The sequence below is a fragment of the Gadus macrocephalus genome, chromosome 3 (assembly GCF_031168955.1).
Source record: "Gadus macrocephalus chromosome 3, ASM3116895v1".
In the NCBI taxonomy this organism is placed as follows: Eukaryota; Metazoa; Chordata; class Actinopteri; order Gadiformes; family Gadidae; genus Gadus; species Gadus macrocephalus.
The window spans coordinates 15810777-15833235 of NC_082384.1; the positions used below are offsets into that span (position 1 = coordinate 15810777).

At 40.8% G+C, this 22459-nt stretch overlaps 1 protein-coding gene and 1 long non-coding RNA gene across 6 annotated transcripts; one reads left to right on the top strand and one right to left on the bottom strand.

Annotated features, from left to right (window-relative positions):
- Positions 1-239: 239 nt before the first annotated feature.
- LOC132454328 (uncharacterized) lies at positions 240-3335 on the bottom strand. Its single transcript, XR_009524915.1, has 2 exons — positions 2864-3335; positions 240-2464 (listed from the first exon to the last, which is right to left on the bottom strand). It is a non-coding gene; the product is annotated as an uncharacterized LOC132454328 (long non-coding RNA).
- A 967-nt stretch (positions 3336-4302) lies between these two features.
- On the top strand, positions 4303-21442 carry rnf24 (ring finger protein 24). 5 transcript variants are annotated; one of them, XM_060047609.1, is made up of 6 exons: positions 4303-4698; positions 11353-11502; positions 14959-15001; positions 16265-16306; positions 17373-17452; positions 18174-21442. In XM_060047609.1, exons 2-6 carry the CDS (start codon positions 11360-11362, stop codon positions 18310-18312), a joined length of 447 nt encoding a protein of 148 aa, XP_059903592.1. In that variant the 5' UTR covers positions 4303-4698; positions 11353-11359; the 3' UTR covers positions 18313-21442. The 5 variants fall into 5 exon arrangements, with proteins under 5 accessions (XP_059903592.1, XP_059903595.1, XP_059903591.1 ...); XM_060047612.1 differs by lacking the exons at positions 4303-4698; positions 18174-21442 and adding exons at positions 4705-5555; positions 13401-13446 and having other exon boundaries at positions 17373-17426; XM_060047608.1 differs by lacking the exon at positions 4303-4698 and adding an exon at positions 4721-5555.
- Positions 21443-22459: the final 1017 nt, after the last annotated feature.

The following is a 22459-nucleotide window of genomic DNA, read 5'->3' on the forward strand; positions in this document are numbered from 1 at the left end:
TGCTTTACGCACAATAATAAGTAATTATTAATAGTAAAGCTCAGCCCTTGGTCCAAGCGCTCATCATCTGAGGCCTCGACTACTGCAACTCGCTCCTGGCTGGACTCCCTGCCCCCGGCATCAAACCTTTACAGGGTATCCAGAACGCAGCAGCACGCCTCGTGTTCAACTTACCAAGATTTCCTCATGTAACCCCCGTCTTCCGTAACCTCCACGGGCTCCCTGTAGTAGCATGCATCAAGATTCATGACAATGTTGCTGGCATACAAGGGTGAACTGGAAATGCCCCTGCCTACCTCCAAGTCTAAGTCAGACCACACACCACTTGTGCGCTCCGCTCAATTACCTCAGCTGGACGTCTTGCACTGCCATCGCTAAGAGCAAGCAAAGGTTGCACAACAAAGTCAAACTTATTCTCTGTTCTGGCAACGCAATAGTTGAACGAGCCCCCTGCCGATGTCAGGAGTGCAGTCGCTCACCAGCTTTCACAAGAGACTTAAAACTCACCTGTTCAGAGTTCACCTGGACGCTGCATAGCCTCCCTCTTCATCCCCAACCGCCTTTCCTCCTGCCTTAATCCTAAAAAAAATAACTCTTTCGCACTTATTGTACATTTGTACGTCCTGTCACTTAACTTATGTCCTGTTACTTTAAATTAGCATTGAGTAGCATATTTCCCGAGCCATCTTTGTGGGAAAAAAGGGAATGGGTCAACCTAGCAATTGTAAATGCTTGGCACTTAATCTATGAACTTCCCTACTGTACCGACAGCGTTAAATTGTTGTTTCTCTAACTTCTGAAAAAATTTACTTATTGTTAGTCGCTTTTGATAAAAGCGTATGCTAAATCTAAATGTTAATAACAATTAGCAGTTTGTGCAAGTATGGACCATGGAATGTGCAGCGGTTCACAGAATAAAGTACACAATATGTGTTATGCCCAAGGACTATGGTCCAGTGATCTATGCGTTAATGTGACGCTTAGGTGTGGAAACTTTACGTTGATGTAATGTGTAGGGTCTATGGAGCTGGGGTGGGAGTCTATGGGGGTTCCGGGCCTTGATGAGGAGGCCGACAGTAGACAGGAAGAAAGGTTACTGGTGGCATTCGATTTTGGTCCAGATGGAGCCCCCTGCCCGAGGGAAGTGTTCTAAACTGTTAGTGTCTGGGGTGGGAGGGATCAGCCACATTCTTTCCTGCTCGCCTCAGGGTCCTGGAGAGCTGGCAGATTGCAACCAATCACCTTCTCTGCCGGTCGAATGACACTAACCCCTTGTCATTGGCCGTGGCAGCAGCTTACCAGATGGTGATGGAGGAGGTGCAGAAGTGTACCGTCATCGTCTAAGGCAGGTTGAACATCCTCAGATGCACTAGGAGGTACATCCTGTTTTTATTTATTTTTGGTGAGAGAGCTGAGGTTCAGCTGACAGAGGAAACAGAGGGACTCGAAGGGGATGACTTGGGAGACACAAAGGGGGATTGGGGCGAGTGGGGCTGGATTCTTCCTGAAGTCCACAACCATCTACACTGTCTTCAGGGTGTTGAGCTCCAGGTTGTTCAGTCCGCACCAGGTAACCGGATGGTAAATCTCCCAATGCAGGCAAACTCATCTCCAGCAGAGACGAGCCAATGAGGGCGGTGTTGCCACGACCTTCAGGAGGTTGACAGACTGGTGACTGGAGGTGCAGCTGTTGGTACACAGTGAGAAGAGCAGAAGGGAAAGAGTAAAGCCTTGAGGTGAATCTGCGCTGATGGTCCGGGAGTCAGAGACGTGTTTCCCAGCTTCACGTGAGGCTTCCGGTCATACAGGAAGTCAATGGTCCATCTGCAGGTGGAGTCGGGCACGCTCAGAGCTTATCCCATAGCAGAGCCGGATTGATGGTGGTGAAGGCCGAGCTAGAATCCACAAAAAGGCCCCAGGTGTAGGTTCCTGCGGAGACCAGGTGCAGGAGGATTCAGTGTAGGGCCATGCTTACTGCCGGTCTACATGTTGTCTATGTAGCCAAACTGCAGGGGGTCCAGGAGAGCATCCGGAAGATTATGATTTGGGACAACACAAGGTGCTCATATGGCTAATTACCACAGGTCAGGGAGACGTGCCTGTAGACGTTATACCCTGTGGTGCTTGGTATTATGGGGGATGGTGTTTTTTGCAGTATGCTGGTTCCTTGCATGTCTCCAGTGAGATGATGAAGACGTCTGCGACAGCTGATGGGCGAAGTGCTTCGGGCGGTTGGAGAGACGAGTCTGAACTGGCTGCCCTGTGGGGGTTCTGTCTCTTGAAGAGTCTGTTAACGTCCCTCTCCACGTTGATGGGGGTCGTCATTGTGGTAGGGGAATTCAGGGCCACTGTCGTGGGCAGCTGTGAGATGTCCAGGCCCCTGCTGTGTCGGGGGGGGGGGGGGGGGGGCTGATGGGCTGGAGCCGGTGGGAGGTGATACGGGGGATGGTGACAGGCCCGTTGTCTTTCAAAGCAACATTAAAAGTCATCGTTATGCATAGATGGAAGCCGTTTATAAGAATTTCATAAAAAAGACACAGCTTCAGTTTCTAAAGTTATATCTGAATGAACCACGTAAGGGAACATATGGCGGGACCTGTAGAAAATTGTACATTAAAAACATTAAACAACATCTTTAACCGGCAAACAAATTGAAGAGAGGGTAGTGAGTCAAGCTTTCTCAATTGCGATGTGGGACACTGAATCATTTTGGAGAATTACTCATTAATACGATTTTTCAAACAGAACATTCTTTAGTAAGTTACTGAATAGTGGACAAGGAAGTTAACATTTAACCAAGGCCTCTCTGCTGTTGCATTAATGGGAAGTTTGAAGAGTTCCATGATGCAAGACATAGGCCTACTTATTTTTGGCAGAGTAAGATGACAATCCTAGAGTGCAGGCGACATACAGGACAGGAACCACGAGCTGACTGAGGAAATCGGATGTAAGCGAGTTGTTGCTTGTTCGAGAGGATTATGGCCATATTTGATGTGACATTCTGAGTTTAAAGTCCGAATTCTGACTTAAATCTCAGAATTCAGACTTTTTTCTCAGAACTCTCACTTCATTCTCATTCTCAGAACTTTATACACAGAATTCTGATTTTAAACTAAAAAGAATATCATATAACTTCCTAATCCTAATTAATTAACAAGCTAACGGTTTACTTTCACTTTCGTGCGGTCAAAAGTACCGTACTTTAAATGGTGTTTGGCCCCCTCTGTAGGCCACGCCTTTGACCAAGTTGATGGAAAATTACCGATGGGCGAGCAGATTGTTTTTGCCCTTCTGGGGGTCCTCACCAGCGACCAGTTCAGGCCGATAAGAGTCCGCTTTAAAGGCACCCAGTGCAACTTTTTTTAAACATTCAATGAAAAATAAACATTAAATTTCTAGTCTTTTTTACACGTAGGCCTAGTAAGTTTCAATAACTCCATACCATTACATATCGACATTCAAGGAGCAAAGATGAGACGTCGTTGTGTGGTGAGAACTGATAGAAAATCGTAAACAACAACAATCGCCGGTGGGGAGAAGCCATTTTTCCATTGACTGGAAGCCTGCTTTATTTATTGTAGGTTACAAAAAATAAAGAAAATGGCGACATTGTTGTTGTTATCGATTTTGTATCAGTTCTCACCACACAACGACGTCTCATCTTTGCTGCTTAAATGTCGGTATGTAATGGTATGGAGTTATTGAAACTTACTACGTGTAAAAAAGACTAGAAATTGAATGTTTATTTTTAAGCCTCGAAAGTTGCACTGGGTGCCTTTAAGTACTTTAACAAGTTCTTTCTTCCAGTTTCACTACACAATGTCTTCAAATTTACATGTGATTGCCACATGGTAATTTTGTATCCTGCACTGTGTCGGTGTCTGCCACGACGTGGCCCGTTATCACAAGCATGCCAGCTCCGTCTGGTACAGCATCCATCGTGCCTCCCATATTCTCGACAAGATGAGGAAACTATTAAACTAAAGCAATAAAGTGTATTTGCCACGTTTCTTTGCACACGCTGGGTTAATATAGAGCTAGACAATTTTGATTTTTTTTAACGTTTGTCCCTTTTTATCGCTCAGAGAGCTTTACAAAACAACTTATAACGTTTCGTATAGAGACGCATGTAAACCCCGCTCCCCATCGCTTTGGATGTACTCCTTCCACTCCTCCTGCCACTCCTCCTGCCGGGTTCCTGTGCCTTCAGCAGAATCGCTGTCTGCGGGGCTCCACGCTGATAAAACGGGAGGAGGGATCTAGAGAGAATTACGTGCGGACCGTCGAGATTACACCCCCCCCCCCCCCCCCCCCCACACACACACACACACACACACACACACACACACACCAACACACACACACACACACACACACACACCCCACCCCACTCTCTCTCAGTGGCCACGGCATGGAAAACACGCGAAATTTATAGATTGTGTGTTATTCCTATAATCTGCCCTGCAATTTACGGCGCCCATCTTTCGTCCGTCTTTATCTCCTCACAAGAGAAAGCAATAGTAACCCGTTCGGGATGTGGTGTGTGTGCAGGAGCTGAGCTGCTCGTCTGCTTCTCCGTGTCGATTAGCGGTAGCTTTCTATTATCATCGGATGTTCGGCTGATTCGGTCGCCCCTACGCCTGGCAGAAGAAGGAACACAGCGAGGAGGAATATCGTGGAGGTCCAAAGGAATTGTTGGTGAGTGGAGATGAGTGTTAGAATAACGATCATACGCGGGACGATGTTAGCTTGGTGGAGTCTCGCCCAACAAACTCAAACACACACTGTGCTCCCGACTCGTTCCTCACTAAACGATGCATTTTAGTTAAGATGTTAGTGGCAAGCATTAAATAGCTTCGGGACCTTTCAGTTGATTACATAGAAAAGCAATCCGTGCATTTATACAAGTAGGCCTGTCAAGTTTTGTATGTTGTTCTCCATCCTCCTCCCGATTAAAAAGCGATTCAGTAATATTCTCACTCACGTTAGTAATTCATAAGGTAACGGTACGTTAACGTTACTTTAAATAGATATCCACTGAACGTTAAACATCCATTACGAAACAAACTTCACGTCGATCCTAAACCGTTGTTGTGCAATGTAACCGAAAGTATAAAAGCCACGTATTTTCCTTATCATAATTAAAGGGGTATTTAACCACGTCACTTGTCTGACGATCAGGTATTTATCGAGCTGATGTTATCCATTATTACACAGTATGCTACTAAAGCTAGCTGAGGTTGTGTATTTGTTTTTTTGCATTCATGCGTTATTTTGCCCCGTAGATATTGTCTATGCTGCGTCCACACAACCGCTAGTGGGAGACAGCACACCTATGCCACAACAACACGCGGACAATATTCATTGTAATCGGCACAAAAGTGCAAATGTGGTGTTTGAGCAGTGTGGGAGAAACTGGTTTATTCTTTTAAGGGTCACGGGCACTCGTAGGCTATGTTTATGGGTTCTCCAGTGAGCACATTTCATTGTTTACCCCCTCAAATTGTGCTGCGTGCCGACAGAACACCAGACAGCCTTTATTTGGAATTCAAAATGTAAGTTTAACCATTTTCCTTAACCCTGGCCCGAGGACCACAGACTGATGTTAAAAAACTCACCCTGTAAGAAGATGGCTCCTCTGGAGTGAGATTTATTATCATCATGGGAAAATTAATTGGGGATAAAATATGCTCAAAAGATAGATAATATTTGCAGAGCAAATATTGTGTCCTAAGAAATAGTTAGTGAGCACTAAGAAATACAGCTTAGTGACTCAAATCGTCTGGGCATTTAATAATTCCACACCAAATTGTACCCAAATTGTAAAACTATTGCAAGTACAATGTATCTTCTGACTTTAAACAAGGGCAGGGGTTAAACCTACACCTGATAATCCAACAATATAAAAGAGTGTGGTGGGACATGAAGGCTTGCATGGTAGGTCAAACAAAAAGTTCTAAAGTAGACCTTGACCTTTATCTTTATCCCCAGCTTAAATGATTTATTTACACATGAGAGCCAGCTAAAGCAGCAGCGATCAATGCATTTGTGCAGTTGACTGCTTTTTTGCATTATACGAGTTCTGTGTCTCTTATACATAAGATCACAGAGTCAAATGTGCATGTATTGCCTCTCCTCTGTGCAGACTTGACAAATACACTCATCAAATGGGGAAATGTTGGACTAGGACAGGCTTACAAACACAAATTGTTGGATTTAATGTCAAGGCTTGATTGCTTAATTTGACCAAACAAATGAAAGTATTTTTTACTGTGGTAAAAGAAAATGAGAGGAGGAGTTAGACAGGGTGTGAAATGTGGTATTACGTGATGATAAGCAACAAAGTGCTTTTTTAATCTTTAATGTTTGCCGTTCAGAGAATGTATGGTTGTTTTGCACACGAGTGAATTCCCCCCACATGAGAGCAGTTTTTATTTAGCAGCAATGACCCTATTCCCGGTGGGTCCTATTACTTAAAACCACGTAACTTGACCTGCAATCTTTTCATTTTTATGATAGACACATTTTGAAATGAATACTCTTTTCAAGAACTTTTTATCTGGCCTGTCTCTGTTACTAACCACTTTTTTCCAGATAGTGTATGTAATCTATTAACGTTAGACCAGTGTTATGCATGTCACGCATAAACAAACGCATTTCGTTAGAGTTGCAAGGTTGTGAACATAAGGACTATGATTGCTGGAGGATGAGCTAAGCCATGATATTGGTTATCCGATTGGAGCAAATGCGTAGTTTCTTTCTTGACATTTTGTGGCTATGCTTTTTTTTTTTTTTACTAAAGTGACAGGACTGAACTGAACTGAGGCTAATTGAGGTAAACGACAGCTACATTCCCTTCTTATCTTTGGGGGCTGGAGGTGACAGAGTAAAGAGCCCTGCACCCAGAGTGCCACTAGTACGGGACAGGAGCCTGTTGCTTGTGACAGCTGCCAGTGTCATTCCTTGTTTGCTACAGCTTGTGTTACTGTGTACTGTCCTTGTCCAGTAACCAGTGAGACAGGGGGTATGTCAAAAGCCCAAAAATTAGGGAGTCAGGGAGGGACATGAACTTTTCTTTGAGGCCTCCTCTTTTGGCCTAGTCAAGAAATATTAAGAAATTCACAGACTCAAATAGAAACCATAGAACAGTTTGTTTCTTTTTTGGTTGAGGGTGCTTAACACATCCCTTTTTCTGTTTTTAGTGGTTGGGATTATGCAAAATAAGTTTGCAATAAAAAATAACGTAAGGTAATGTGCCAACATTTAATGGGTTTTGTTTTGTTTTGTTTATTAGCCATAATTTAATCAATATTTCATTGCTCTCCTTAATAACCACCATTTAAAATATGTTTAGACTGTATCACATTGGTTCAGCTTATTTTTTTTTAACCTAATAAACTCATTAAGCTTAACACTTTATCCAAAAACAATAACTAATCCATACAAAGTTGATACCTCTTGAAGACATATGCTTACTTGAATTAATTTAATCAAATCCATTGATTTCACAGACCAACAAACACTTTAATTACAACACAACAACAGGTAATTGTTAGTTGGGGCAATTGTTGTTGTTGTTGCTGTTATTGTATAGTAAATCATTCAATGTTATTAATCTAGCCCTTAGTCTCAAACTGCTTCGAGGCCTCATGCTGTGAAACCCCGCCCAGCCCCCCGAAGAGGAAGGAAGAACTCTTAATTATCCGGGGCAAACACGTTGGGAAGGAAGGCAGGCTGGTTAGGAGGGGAATGGGTGCCACAATGCCAGCTTATTGTTAGATTGTTGGATGGAAAGTAGAAAATGAGTGTCCATGGTGGTGTGGAGGTGTTGGTGACTAAGCCGGTAGCTGTCATGTGGGGTCATGGTCACGGCAAGTAAACCACAGCATTACATTAAACCTTTTCACATTTAGTTCAGCTATTTCTTAAACATCTTATACCTTGTTACACTTATATTCACCCTTGTTGTTAGTTCATTCATTTTTTAAATGGTTTGGAATTTTACAGTCTTACGATAACTCCGTTCAGACTTAAAACTTTGGAACACTTTTTAAATCTTTTCACTAGGGTTCAGCAGCTATTCATCACTTCTATCGTCTAACGTCTCAAACGGTGTCGTTTTATTAAACACTGCAGAATTCCCAGCATTTTCTTTAGGGCATTTTCTAGTTGTATATAACATTGAAACGAAAGCAAAATGTAATGATATTAAACGCATACGCCGATGCAATAGTGTTTCATATGTGAAGGCAAACTCCTGGCTGACCGAGAGCACTAGTGGATATCTCACACAGTTTTAAAGGGCCCTTAAAAAGACCCTATTATACTACTTTTCTGGTCTTAATTTCTTATTAATGACTCCTATAGCGCAACCTGATACGAATCACAGCACAAAAACCGATATAGATTTTCTCATCCTCTCTGGGCGCTTTCAGCATTCTCTGTCAACGCTCGGTTTCGTCCTTCTCCGCCCCCTCGCCCCCCTCCTGCCAACCCCACTCCGTTGTGATTGGTTACCTTCCGGAAGACCCCCGCGTGGCAGTGGTGCCTCTACGTGGATGATTTCCCGGAAATGTGAACAAGTGAATCGCAAACGTTGTTCCGAGTGTTTAGCGCTCTGCACAGCCACCCCAGACTGTCAGTAGGGAATACGTCGAAATGCATGTACGTCATTATTTGACACTTTAGTATGGTTAAACATGACTATCAATCATTATAACAACGTTTATAGGTCATAAAAGTCGAAAAAGCATAATAGGTCCCCTTTAAGGTGCTTGCACACCGCCGCGCAGCAACCGCCCTGATAACCGACTCGCTGGCGGAAGGTTCGGCGCGGCGGTGTGAAGGGCCAGGCGTTTTCAATAGCGTTTCAACACGGGGAAAGCTGAGCGGTAGCGCAAAATCTGTGCGCGTTTACTGGTCAACAGCCACTTTTGTAACCGCCTCCCCTCTGCCGCCCTTCCCTCATTGAAATGAATGGAGGCGGCGAGTTGTCGCTCGGCGGTGTGAAACACCTAAAACACCTTGTGGTTTCCACCTAGATGTATGCTGAATAGATCAGTGCACGAGCCTAACCGGTGGAATATTAATGTTTCTTATCTATCCATCATGCATCTAGGTTGAAACTCTCATTTATGATGGCATTAAGGCACAGGGAAGATTTTCTAATGGCTTGACATGGCTAATCACACTCATACCTGATGATATAATAGGGACCCTTTAAGACCAAAGCATTTCCTCCAGTATGGTCCATAATCTATAAGCATATATATGTGTAACGCGTTTACGATACTATAAGGAATGTTGTGTTTTCTCTATGGCTCGGGCTAATAGGCCATCTGTTGGCTGTGGCCCTGTTGTGACGTTCCTTCAGGTAATGGATCACTCTGCCTGGCTTGTGTCCATACAAACCTCAGTGCAGGTATTTGTCATGTTTAAATAAATGATAGGCTCCTTTAAGCTCCATGTCAGTCATTTTTGTATTCAAGTGTCAGTAGCCGCCCCCGCGATTGATTATTGGTTAAGCGCAACTCATAGGAAATGTTGTTTTGGTTGAAAGGTCATCATCATGTGTTTTCTTAGTAGTTGTGGCACAGGGGGAAGCGTCGCTCATGGGTTCTCGAAAAGGTCATTCGCTTGAGAGTGTGTGAGTTTGTTAGTGTGACGTATTGTCTTTTCATTCATGTTCAAGGCTAATCATTGCAAAGGGAACAATCAGAAAATCAATAAACACATATGTGTAATCGTAAACATCCCGTTTCTTATTATATAGCATGGTTTATATGACCGTAAGAATAACGGTTATGGATAGATTGAAGGCATTCTTTTGGTTCCTCTTATTGTGGTCTTGTCTAAGTTGAAATTGGCCATTCTCTGTACAACTGTAAGGAAGTTAATCTTTTTTAAGACCATGCTCACACTGTGTCTATTTCTGTTGCTGTGTTTTGGTGTATTGGCGTTGGCGTAGGCCTATTTCTCTCCTTGAATAGTTGGTAGAGGTTTCTATGTACCCAATTTAAAATAGATCCGTACAACTACAGTGATTTTTTTTTAAATGAAGTTAAATTTTGTCTTGGCAACTAATGTACAAATACCGCTGGACAACATTTGGACGGGGGTATATTCTGTTGTTGCCCTGCACATGGCTCTGTTACGTAACAGCATGGAGTGAGGGGAGGGGGGGGGGGGTTGAGGATTAATGGAAAATGTAGAAGCAGGAAGTCCCGAACTGTGGCACGACTGGCATCTTATCTTTTTTTGAATTACCTTTAAAAATACTACACTCTTAAAAAGAAACATGTTAACTCTGGTGCCTTTTATTGTTGTAGAAAAACATCATGTGACATACACGATCAAGATCATATTACAAAAAGATTTCATCATGAAGGATGAACCATCTTCTCGTTTCAACAATCTAGGAACCCTAGAACTCCGTTTTTTTGGCTTCACTTCAAGTCCTCTTTAAATGTCTTTTATTGGGTCCTAAGTGTTCTCTATAATGGGATCGAGACAAGGAGTTATATTCAGAAAAATACTTTCCGTACGAGCCCGGGTAAAGACGATTTTCAGCATTTAACTTTGACAGTGATTTGTAGCGCCCCCTTTGGGGGAAGTTATATCAAACCTTTTGGAGACCTGCTTACTGGGAATATTCCCAGTACCCTTTATTCCCCAAAGTCAACATAAATATGCCTACATCCCGTGATATATTATTTTGCGCACAAGTATTGTCTGTATCTGGTAGATTAGTGCATGCCTTCCATGTTCAACCTCCCACAGAAACACATCCAAAGCATTACAACAAGAATCCATTGACTTTTTGAAATAGTGTGAATGTATAATTTGGCTTCATTAAGCAGCCCCCAAGGGACCACATTCATCTGCATTGGACAGCCATCCTCTAGTTAGCCTGAAGACATGTCTGGTCATGCCTATTCAGCGTTGTTCAGTGAGTGGGTGAGAACCCCTCATAAAAGCACAAATCTAGACGCTGTAACTTACTGTTTCAAGGCTCCCTACTAAAAAGTAGGAAGAGTTGAGCTGTTTAACAATTTATCTGATTACTGTGTGATTACCATCAGAACCCTATTATTATAATTTTTTGGGGTGCTTTATATTTATTTTCCGGATCATTCTTGGTGGGCTTAATCGCTCGCCTGAAGGTAGGCTAAATTATATTCATGTACCACTTTTTCGTTTTTCATACTCTGGTGTGTGAAATCAAAGTCGTATTTTTTGCAATTTATTTGTCAATCAAACAAATAATTTCTCACCTTTCTCTTCTCTCCTCATCTCACTCTCCCGCCCTCTTCATCATCCTCTCCCTCATCCTCTGTCTCTCCCTCCATACAGACTATCCATGAGTACCGATTTCAAGCACCATACTTTCAGGATGCCAAACATAGGGTTCCAGAACCTTCCCCTCAATATTTACATTGTTGTGTTTGGGACGGCTATATTCGTCTTCATCCTCAGCCTGCTCTTCTGCTGCTACCTGATAAGGTAAGCTCGAGAAATGGCTCCACTGCCTTCACTTCAAGCTCATTAAGACTGGAAAAGTTTGTTTTAGGTTTCTCGGCCAAAGAGTGACATACCTTATTTTGTGTAAATGATTGTGTTGATTAAATGTGCTGAAATGAAGAACATGACCCTTCATTTATTCGGAGCATTTTAATTGTCTTGTGCAGACAGCCATCCATGCATATATCCTGCATTCATATTGGGAACGCTAAATCATTTTGAAGTGCTTGCATGGATCCTTACTTAATGAATACTCCTCGGCTAAAATGTGTCGTCCACAGCAATTATTATTTCCTGAGTTTCCTTGAGGCCAACATCATTTTGAATAATTATACAAAATGTCAATATACATATTGACTATATGCCGTTCCATCTTGAGTTGGAACGGCATATAGTCTAAGATCACTTAAAACGTGAGAGTTAAAGTGTGCTTAGAATAGTTCTGGCTGCAAGCCAAGAGGCATGCTCATAAAATCAAGTTTCATACCAGTATTTCAGGCTTTATATTTTCCCATAAAATGATTTGGTGTCTGTCATAGCTGGATGATATGCCTCTGAAACAATGCATTCCTCATTCAGAAGGCACCGCAGCCGCCCTTTGATTCGGGTGACGAAGAAAAAACTCTCAAATGTCAACTTTGGAGAAAAGAGTTTCTGACCTAACCATCTTAAAGAAAAGAGAACAATAAAAGTACTGTTTAATTTGTCAAAGAAGCAAACTTGTTTTACTGAATATTGTTTAAAGTACACCACCAGTGTCCCAAATTAACTCTTGATGACATCGTATTTTGAGGTAGGTGCTAAAGTATAGGTAAATAATATTAATATTATTATTATTATCATCATAGATTAAATGATGGAGATAGGGATAAATTAATTCACCCAGGTGAGGGTTTATTTTTTACTTCACATGTATTTAATCAATTTACCAAGTCTCTCAAAAAAGAGTAGCAGATCATCTCGATAAATATGTTATTAATTAAGTACCTTAACTGATACACATTAAAGAGCATTGTTGTCAAATGTCATACACAAGTAGTTTAATCTAATTTCTAACCGCTGGTATCTTAAATATAATTATACATTAATATTAATTTCAGACTGTAATATACGTGCTGTTTCAAGTGTTGCCGGAATAGAAGCTTTTGTGTAGCCAGATTTGTGTGAGTGATTTCTGTAGGTAGAATGATGTGAGTTCTGACTCACTATGGCACACTGCTATAATAGCCGTGAATATCAACGCAAAACCATGCTTCGCAGCATAAGTGTGTTGAGTATATTCCCATTCATTCAAAAGTAAACAAAGACAATAATGGAATATTACAAGCCTGACTCAGGATGAATAATCGTGCACTGTTGTCAACCATAAACCGAAAGGTCAAAGATATAACGTTCACACAGGAAGAAATAACATTCCTAAATGATATATGATTCACATGATTGTGAAAGTTAAACTGGTTAACATGAATGTGAAAGCAAACCACTTAAGCCTCAAGACACCTAAGGCTATGAGGTTGAAAGGAGACACCGGTACACATGACCCTGAACGCAATGTGCCCGGATGGCATTTCATCCTACTTCGTCTTAAATTATATTATTTTATATGATATAATATTATATTATATTAAATGGATGGTACTCAATTTCATAAAAATACATAGTTTCTAAGAACTGAAACCATACATTAGTTATAGCATGGTCAAAGGGAAGCCCAACTGGTCTATATTAAAACTGTCCAATACCAAACAAATCAAGTCATGATGATCTCTCCCCCTTTGACCCCCACTGACCCATGACCCTATGCCACCATGTGCCCCATTACATGCTGGTCTCTTTCAGAATGTCAGTACCTCTGCTAGTGTGTGCTGCCTGTTTTGCAGATTCCTCTCACACTGCAGCGAGAGGTTAAGGTTACTTGTTATGGAGGTAAATCTCATATGACTACGAATCTCTTATCTCTCCTGCTCACACTGTGCTCCCCTTACAACCTTCCTTGCTCAAACATTTACGCCATCTTTTTTTCTCGCTCTGTGTCCAGACTCTTCCATTCTCTCACTTGTTTACTATTGTTATTGTTGTGGCGGTTGTTGTATGTTGTTGTCAATAGTTCTTGCCTGAGCGAAAGGTTCACACGTGTATATTTCCCTTCGTGTGGCTCATAGATTTTCAGTTTACCAGCCTGTTCAGGTTGCATAAGTAACTAAAATTCATGTTTTTTGCCATGTTTAATTGTGTGCTTTAATTGATCTATGTCCTTTTTCCGTGAATGGTTTAGATTGGAGTTTAGATTTTATTTTTACCACAGCGTTAATTCTGATTCTGGTCAATAACGTTCAGAGAGTATGCCTTCTTCAATATTGGAACACCTCGTAGAGCATTTATTTGGACCTAGATTGGTGATCTGCCTTTAAACAGGTCCAAATCAATGCTCTACAAATCCAGCATTAACAACACGGTCAAATAGAACTTTCAAATCATGTTTCCTTGACAACACAAAAACCACACGCTTAATAATAATGCACTGCATTCGATTTTTTAAGTTCGACTACTTAAGTAGATAAAAAAAAGTCAACAATGTTACAGATGAAAGTAACTCATTTGTAATCATTGTTGGTACCTGGGGTATATATGTGGTACGGTGTCCACTGCTAAAAGGTGTACGTTATTAATGACGCTTTTTAACTTAAAATCAATTACAAAATGTGAAATGGTTGCATATATGAGTTGAAGAACAAATGGTCAGTCTAAAGTTACTCAAACAAACTGGATAAAATAGTAACTCATTGATAATATTGTATAATGTAGTTTTTCATTTGTTGCAGAATACTCTTACTCTAACAAACCAATGTAGTCTCAATGTCTACCATTGGCAATATTTTATTCATCAAAACCATTTCTGTCAGAGCAATCCTAAATTGTTTCCTTAGTTGTTGATGGACCGCTCTGTGTTGATATATATGGCTGAGTATTTCAAGAGATTCCTTCATCCATTAATTGTATCACTTCATATATAACTGTTATAATGTTAAAATAATGTAATGCATCAATTGAATATATGATGTATAGATAAACTGCATAACAGCTATAACAAATTTTCCTTGAAATATTGAAGTTGCAATCTATTAGATGTTCCTATATGCCCAGCCTAAATCTGTTTTCCAGCTTATTACAAATATTGAACAAATATTGTTTTTCCTGTACAAAATAAGGTGATCCAAAATGACAAACTTGAAAAATGTAATAAAAAATGTATTAAATGCAATTATTTTTGCTTAAACTGTATGATAAACTCATGCTTTACATTTCAATTTCTAGCATCACGAGTGCAATAAATTGTGACTTTTAAGTCCTTCTTTCTGGATGCATCTGTCAGATAGGATCACGAGTTTTAGATCACTTACTAATCCAGGAGATCTTTTTCCCTTTCATTCTTTCTAGATTACGGCACCAGGCCCACAAAGAGTTGTACGCATACAAACAGGTAAGACACACACACACACACACACACACACACACACACACACACACACACACACACACACACACACACACACACACACACACACACACACAGAGCTGTTTCTTTGTCAATTGATGGATATAACAATCTATTTGCAAATAAAGAACAAACACACTCAAAGTATTTATCTCACTCTAGATCTCTTTGAAACCGTTTAGTGTGTCTCAAATTTGAGGGCAATCTGTACAATGTTGGAACAAATTATATAGTACCAATTGAAATGTGATTATTTAAGTCCCTTATATGCAAATGTTATTGGGTTTTGTCTCCTTGCCAACGTATGGCATTGTTAAAACCAGTTTACATTCTCTGTTGCTTACATTCTCTGCTGAACAATACATAGCGGCTACACAAACGTTCAAGGGCGGTAGCTGTTGTTATCTCTTCTATGTTGATCAGACTTAGGCCCCGTCCACACAGAGCCGATTTTTTGGTGAAACCGCAGAAGTCCTTGTGCGTTTCGGCTGACCGTCCAGACGGAGCTGGCGAATCTGGTGCCCTTAACCACACATTTCTGAAACCACCCTCGGAGGGGGTTTCAAATCTATCCGGACCTATGCGGTTTCGTGTTAGGATTCGTGTGGACCCCTGAAACACAAACGATGACGCCATTAGCCCCCCACCAGCTGGGGGACGTCAGAGTTGCGTTGAATTTATTTATTATTTTATTTTTATTCTTTTTGTAGCTTTAAATAAAGCCTTTTGATGAATTGAATTGCTAACTGTACATTAAAAAGTACTTCTGCTCAATTTAAAAGATTGAATCTCCTTGTGACTGAATGTTTGTATACAGCGCGCAGGCTGTATGCGCGCAGGCTGTATGCGCGCAGGCTTGAGGCGCGCAGGCTTGATGCGCTCCACTATTTTCTGTGGAGAACCAGCGCCTTGAATATTTACTACAGCCTTTCTACAGCTCGATGCGGTTTCGCAATGACTCCCTCTTTACGGAGATATTCCTGAACCGCATTAAATGAAACCGGATCTTTTTCGCCCGTTTCGGCTCCGTGTGGACGGGGCCTAGGTGAGATACAAGGGAGATTCTGAATTTAAAGTGTGAAAAGTCACACACCTTCCTTGGTACCTTCCGAAACCAAGTGGAAAATACATTTTCCTTTTTGGGGTTTTCTCTACATTGCATACCTACTTAGATCTTGGAGGGTTGCTGAAGGAAATATCCAGGTAACAAGTGTTTGATCATTGACCATGTCTGCTCTTCCTTTGCAGGTTATACAGAAAGAAAAGGTCAAAGAGCTAAATTTGCATGAGGTAAGTCCTACCTACGAGTTAAGATTATGATTTTCCTAAATCATATTCGCATAATGGTTGCTAATCATCTGACATTATTCATTAATACAGTAATACAGACAACTGCTGCCCCCCCCATTCACAAAACATAGAGCATCTCAAATCAAAAGACCTAATTGAGCAAAAAGTTTCTCAAACTAACTAATTCATGTGATTTATACATACCCCTAATTAAGTATAGGTGCTACGAAGACCATCTGCCTTTGCAACCACAATAAACCTCTATGCTTTACTCGTACTTCATAAGAATCTGGTTCGCAGGAAGATACATTTAGATGATATTGCATCATGGCACTGATGCCCTATTTTATGACCATTAGATTAGATCAAATTTAAAATTTATAAAAAATATCCAAATATCATGACCAATTGCCTGATAAAACCGACATTCACAGCCTTCTCTAACGCCTACAATAGATAACACACCCGTCCTGGGGTCATCTGTAGAAGACGATGCTACTTAATCTCTTTTGACGACAACAATGGGAGGCTCTGGCTCTTTGTGCTACACCGGCGTGTCACTCTTTTCACCCATCAACCTTCCAACTCTGTTTTGAGTTAACTGCCCCTGCCTCTGTCTAAGCAAATTTAGACTTTAGACCGCTCCTAGTTATCCCTGTTTTGTTTGTGGAAGCATCTTGCCTGTCAATCACAGGTGTATGAGTGCAACACCTCTGAATGGAGAAGAAGTGTAGGGAGAAAGGGGAGCCGCGGGGAAGGTTTTTTTGGTTGATTACTTTCAATATCTCACTCTCCTCTGCTCTTCTCTGCTCTAGCTCTCAAGAACGCTCAAATCATACCTACAGCACCTTTTAGTAAATCAATAAGAAATTGTTATTATTGATTTACTACCGAAACAATAGAAGTAATCACTCTTCAACATTTTGTGTGTAGCAATTATTATCTTATTTTTCAAATTATAATCTAATAATACAAGCATTGAGAAGTAAAAGTGTGAGGTCATCAGTGTCGAAAGGAAACGGTATTGTAGCATCGTATTGGATACACACTCTCTCCTACTCTACAGATATGTGCAGTGTGCCTGGAGGAGTTCAAACAGAGAGATGAGCTGGGCATCTGCCCATGCAAGCATGCCTTTCACAGAAAGTAAGTAGAACAGGTTTGGTCGGGCAACCAGGGACACGCACAATTGATTCATGCATGCATCAATCATCATTAAATTTGGTAAATATGGGCAGTCGAAAAAGTACAGAATACATACCTGCGACCTACCAAAGTATTTAGTAAAGTGTGGAGATACTTTCGGCACCGGAATATCAGTCAAATCAGCAATACATTCTCATGCACATTTAACAAACAGAGTTGATTAATGCCTCTCTTTGTAAATCGTATTTTCGTCCCACAAAAATAGTCGGTGACAAACAGTAAATGATTAAAGTGGCGGTTAGGGTTAGGGCTGCTTCTGGTTATGCCTCTTGTAGCTGCCTCTTGCTCCCGAGCCATCTGTCAGCATCACTACAAGTGACAGTCGTTCTCCTACATGTGTTCCAGGCCTGGATTTGCATTGGGGTTAGGGTTACCACAGCATACCAGCTCATTAGCTCATTAGGGAGCAGAGCTCTAAACAGGAAGCTCAGGGAAAATGTGACAGGAGAATGACATATGGCATATATACACACACAAACACACGCGCGTATAGATAACCTAGAGTTACGGATTCACCATTCTTGTTCTCCAACCTTGAACCTGATCCCTGTTCTTACTCTCCATGCCCTCCTTCCTTGTGTGTGTGTGTGTGTGTGTGTGTGTGTGTGTGTGTGTGTGTGTGTGTGTGTGTGTGTGTGTGTGTGTGTGTGCCTCCATCCAGGTGCCTGATTAAGTGGCTGGAGGTGAGGAAGGTGTGCCCGCTGTGCAACACCCTGGTGCTGCAGCTGGCCCAGCAGGCCGGCACCCCCACCGACACTCCCACACAACAGCCCCTTCCTGGGGTAGAGAACCTGGTGTAGCCCCCAGCCACCCTGCCCACCCACCATATCACCACACAAACTGAGCACACACACGTACAAGGACCCACACATTCACAGACACGCACAGGTACAGAGGCACACATATGCCTCCAAGATGTGCCTCCCAGATGCCGGCGCACATAATCGCACAAAGCGATGCAAACACACACACATCCACACACATGCATCCACACACATGCACTGCCAACTCAAATACACACGACTTGCCCTGACATCTGGATAGAGGAGCCGGACAATTGATCTGTATCCAAGGAGTAGTGAAGGAGAGGCTGGAGCTTTGGTGTAGAACTGTCTTGATCTGCCATTAATCTCTTTCAATGGCTGCTCACTTTGCCTTTCTTGATACCTGGATACCTTGGATGTCAGTGCCATCTAATAATGTACATTCTGTTGAGCTTGCCCTATTGTTGTTGTTGTTAAACGGACAATGCAGAAGAAGATGATGTTTGCTTCTCAGCCAAGACTGTTTCACAACCAAAGCAATTTGATTGGGACACCAGCAGAATGCGAGTTCATGAAAAAACTGTTTTGTTTTTTTAATCTATTTTTTGTTTGTTTTTGACAAGCACTTTATGATGACTGAACCTTAATTGCTTGTGATGGAAGTAGCAAGGTAATATTTTATTATAATTTTTCATAATTTGTTTCTTAATATGTGTGTTTTTATTTTATTTGTATTAGTTTAAGATTTTTATAAGGACAACGTTGATCTTAAAGGGACAACCGTATTTACAATATGTTGCGGAAAGTAAAGAATGATTTCAAAGTGGTCGATGCAAAAATATCTAACAAATCTGTCTTATAAAAATGTGAATTGAGGTCGAAGATTTGTATTTGTCGCAACCCAGAACGGATTTTCAGGTATACATCTGAAACAAAAACCAACACACATGCAAACACACAAACAGGCAACAAAATTTAATTATATATTAATCTGACAGTTTTACACTTCAATTAATTTAACACTATTAAAAGTTTACAGTTATTTGTATTTGTTACAGTTTGGCTATTTTTTTTTAAATTATTAATCAGCTTGTCTTGTCTGTATTTCAATGGAGGAAAACCTTTGCATGCCACATTCATTGTCTTGGGACATTCACTGTAACACATTTATGCTATGAAGAACAAAATAACTGAATGTGAAAGTTTTATTTACATGTGATACCGAAGAACAAATTCTGATTGGCTACTAACTTGTATGTTTAAATACTGCCTTCTTCATGGCGATTATGGTGGATCATTTATGTGATTTGCTCAAATTTCAGCCATATAAAGTCACGGTTAACAGAACAGAAGTCCTTAGAGTTTAGTCAGGGGGCTGAGAACAAGCTGGCCCGTGCCACCTTTGCTGCATGCCGACACAATTCACTTTAACATGTTGTGTTAGTGCTGTGGCAAAGGTAACCCGCACACTTTGTTACTCACAGCGTGAACCAATCAGAAGGCTGTCAGAACAGCTGTGCTCAGCCGTTTCATTCAGAAAACAAGCCCAATGTTGCTGCTGATCAGAGCCCTGCAGTCTAGTGGTTTCTACTCCTGCTTCACCCACTTGTTGTTATTGTTGTTACTCGCTGCACGTGACATGCATAGTGTTCCATTACAAACATTATTGGGTCAAAGTGCTAAGTAGGTTACTTTGGACGGATAAAGGTTGTGTGCCACTCTAAGCGTTTGAAGAAGAGGCTATGGATAATTCGGCACTTTTTTGCAATTAATCTTGTAATATATTATTATGATGAAATTTCTGTCCCAACTTTTTCACAAACAGCTGAAAAAAAACTATTTAAGCTTGACCTGTGCAATCCAATAACAATGCTCAAGCATTGTTATTTTCTGTTTGTTTGACTATAATGATACATATAAAGAGCTGTTTTTCAAACTGGCATATCCTTATATTTGATATAAATAAAAATAGTAATAAATGATTAGGGTAAAATTATCAAGAAATAGTAAACAAGAAGGAAAGTTATCTATTGCCTATTACTAAACACTTATGAGATTGTTCTTGAAAGTTCAGCCACTTGAAATTGGCCCTTATAAGCCTTCCCTTGTCGATAAATATTTTCTTCCTGGGCCTGTTCTACAGAGAACGATCCTCTAACTGGCCAGATATGAAAGAAGGTGGCACCTTCTTTCTCATTGACACAGCCATCCCATACAAGCCCTTCAAAAGGCCATTTACTTGCATTTTTAAGTTTGATCATAACAAGTTAACAATTTGATATGGTTGATCATAACTGGAAAACCTGACAAAGCACATCCCTCTGTTGTGATCTTTTTTTTGTCGTTTTTAAGTGCAAGCTTGGAGATTGAAACACGATGATTGTAATATGTATGGTAAAGCGCTGGTGTTTGAGAAGTGTTGTTTTTTCCGTTTTTGTTGTATGTATTCATACTATTATTTGGTATTGTTACACAGAAAAAACTGGTAGCGAGACACTCAAACTGCCATCCAACAATCTGATGTGGTTTATTCCGTTCCAGCGTTTGTGGTATTTTTTTCAGCTGAAATTGCTGCCGCCCTTTAAACATGAAATGTGGAGCATGTATTGTCGTAAAAATATGTATAATTGTTTTAGGAAGGGCTCCTCGAAGTGCAGAGCAGGCACATCTTCATAGTAAATGGAAAAGGCTATGAGAAGGTATTTTCACACTTGGACGACTGTTGTTCTAAGTTTAGTACCTGTAGATTATCATTGTGTCACGGAATTTAACAGTGTATACCCATTTATATGTCAACATATGGGTATGACCTCAGACTGAGGCATTTGGTGCTTTTTTTCTATCAACAGCGAACTGCACGTCATGAAATGAGGCTCAAGGAAAAGAGGCGTGGCTTGGTTTACTTTTGAAACTCCTGGCTCACTGAATTAAGTGCTCTCTCTCAGCAAACGTCTTATCATGTATCCAACAATATCTTCTTTCTATCTCTTCCTTTCAGCACCATTTTTTTTTTTAGAAGCAATAATTCTGTAAGGCAACTGATGCAGCAGAATTGTTAAAGTTCTATTTTTGTATATTTAATTGCTCAGTTTTGAAATTTTCAACAGTTTTTTTGTTGCATGATGTGCCATGAATTGTAAATAAAGTGTCCATGTTTTGGAAGTAATTTCTGGAGTGGAGTGGCCTCTGTGATGATAACTTGAAAACTAATGGTAGAATGGGGGAAACATTGGATAAAGAGGAGGTGTACCCAGTTTTGTAGAGCAGCACTGTCAGACAACAGCTACATTTTTATCTGCCTTTGAACAAATAAAATTCCATGTGAGGCTGAGAACATTCAAAGCATATAATCAAAACTGGAGTAACTAATTAATAAGTCTAAAAAAGGGAAAGAACTAAGGTGGCATAGGCCCTTCATTGAGACACATGAGTCAGTCTGGGGTTATTGTTGAATAGTCCAAAGAAACCACGTCCTATGTTCTTTCCTTGACCTCAATGGAAAACGCCATGAGGTGAGGAAAGATTAAAAAAAAAATATATATATATATAACTTCATAAGGGTAATATCTATTTTTATAAATGCGACCTGTCACAAAAATGAAGCTAAATGGTTGTCACATTGAGGATGGATGCTCAGGACATGAATATTTGTTGCTTGTTTCCGTGAATGGCTAATCGCGCCTCCTAATAGCTGTAAAATAATAATTGGATAGCAAGATGATAGGATTAGACAGAGCTCAATAAACTGTGTATGGGAAATTGAGAAAGTTGATGCTGAATCAAATTTGAGGATCAGAAATTATAAAAAAATAAATGACAATTACAAAATCATTGTATTTTTCTGTTGAATGACCCAACTGTCTCCTGGTCATTTCCACCACACCACACACCTGAACCGGAGCTTCTGACTGCTTCACATGGTATCTGGGATCGTTACCGGCCTGAGTAGCCCAGGGCTGCGCCTCTCTGCTGAGCGGGCCGAGACATTCTTTTATAGCTGCAGAATGATTGCAGGACAATGACTTGGCCAGAACACCTCTCCTTGTCCTCATTGAAAGTTTCATATCACAGAAAAAAATTGCAGTGAATAAAGGCACTGTTGAAAGATGAGCAAAAATGTTTGCCAGGTTTCTATCATTCAAGAAAAGAGCTGCAATGTAAATTGGCTTCATCTAGTGGTAAG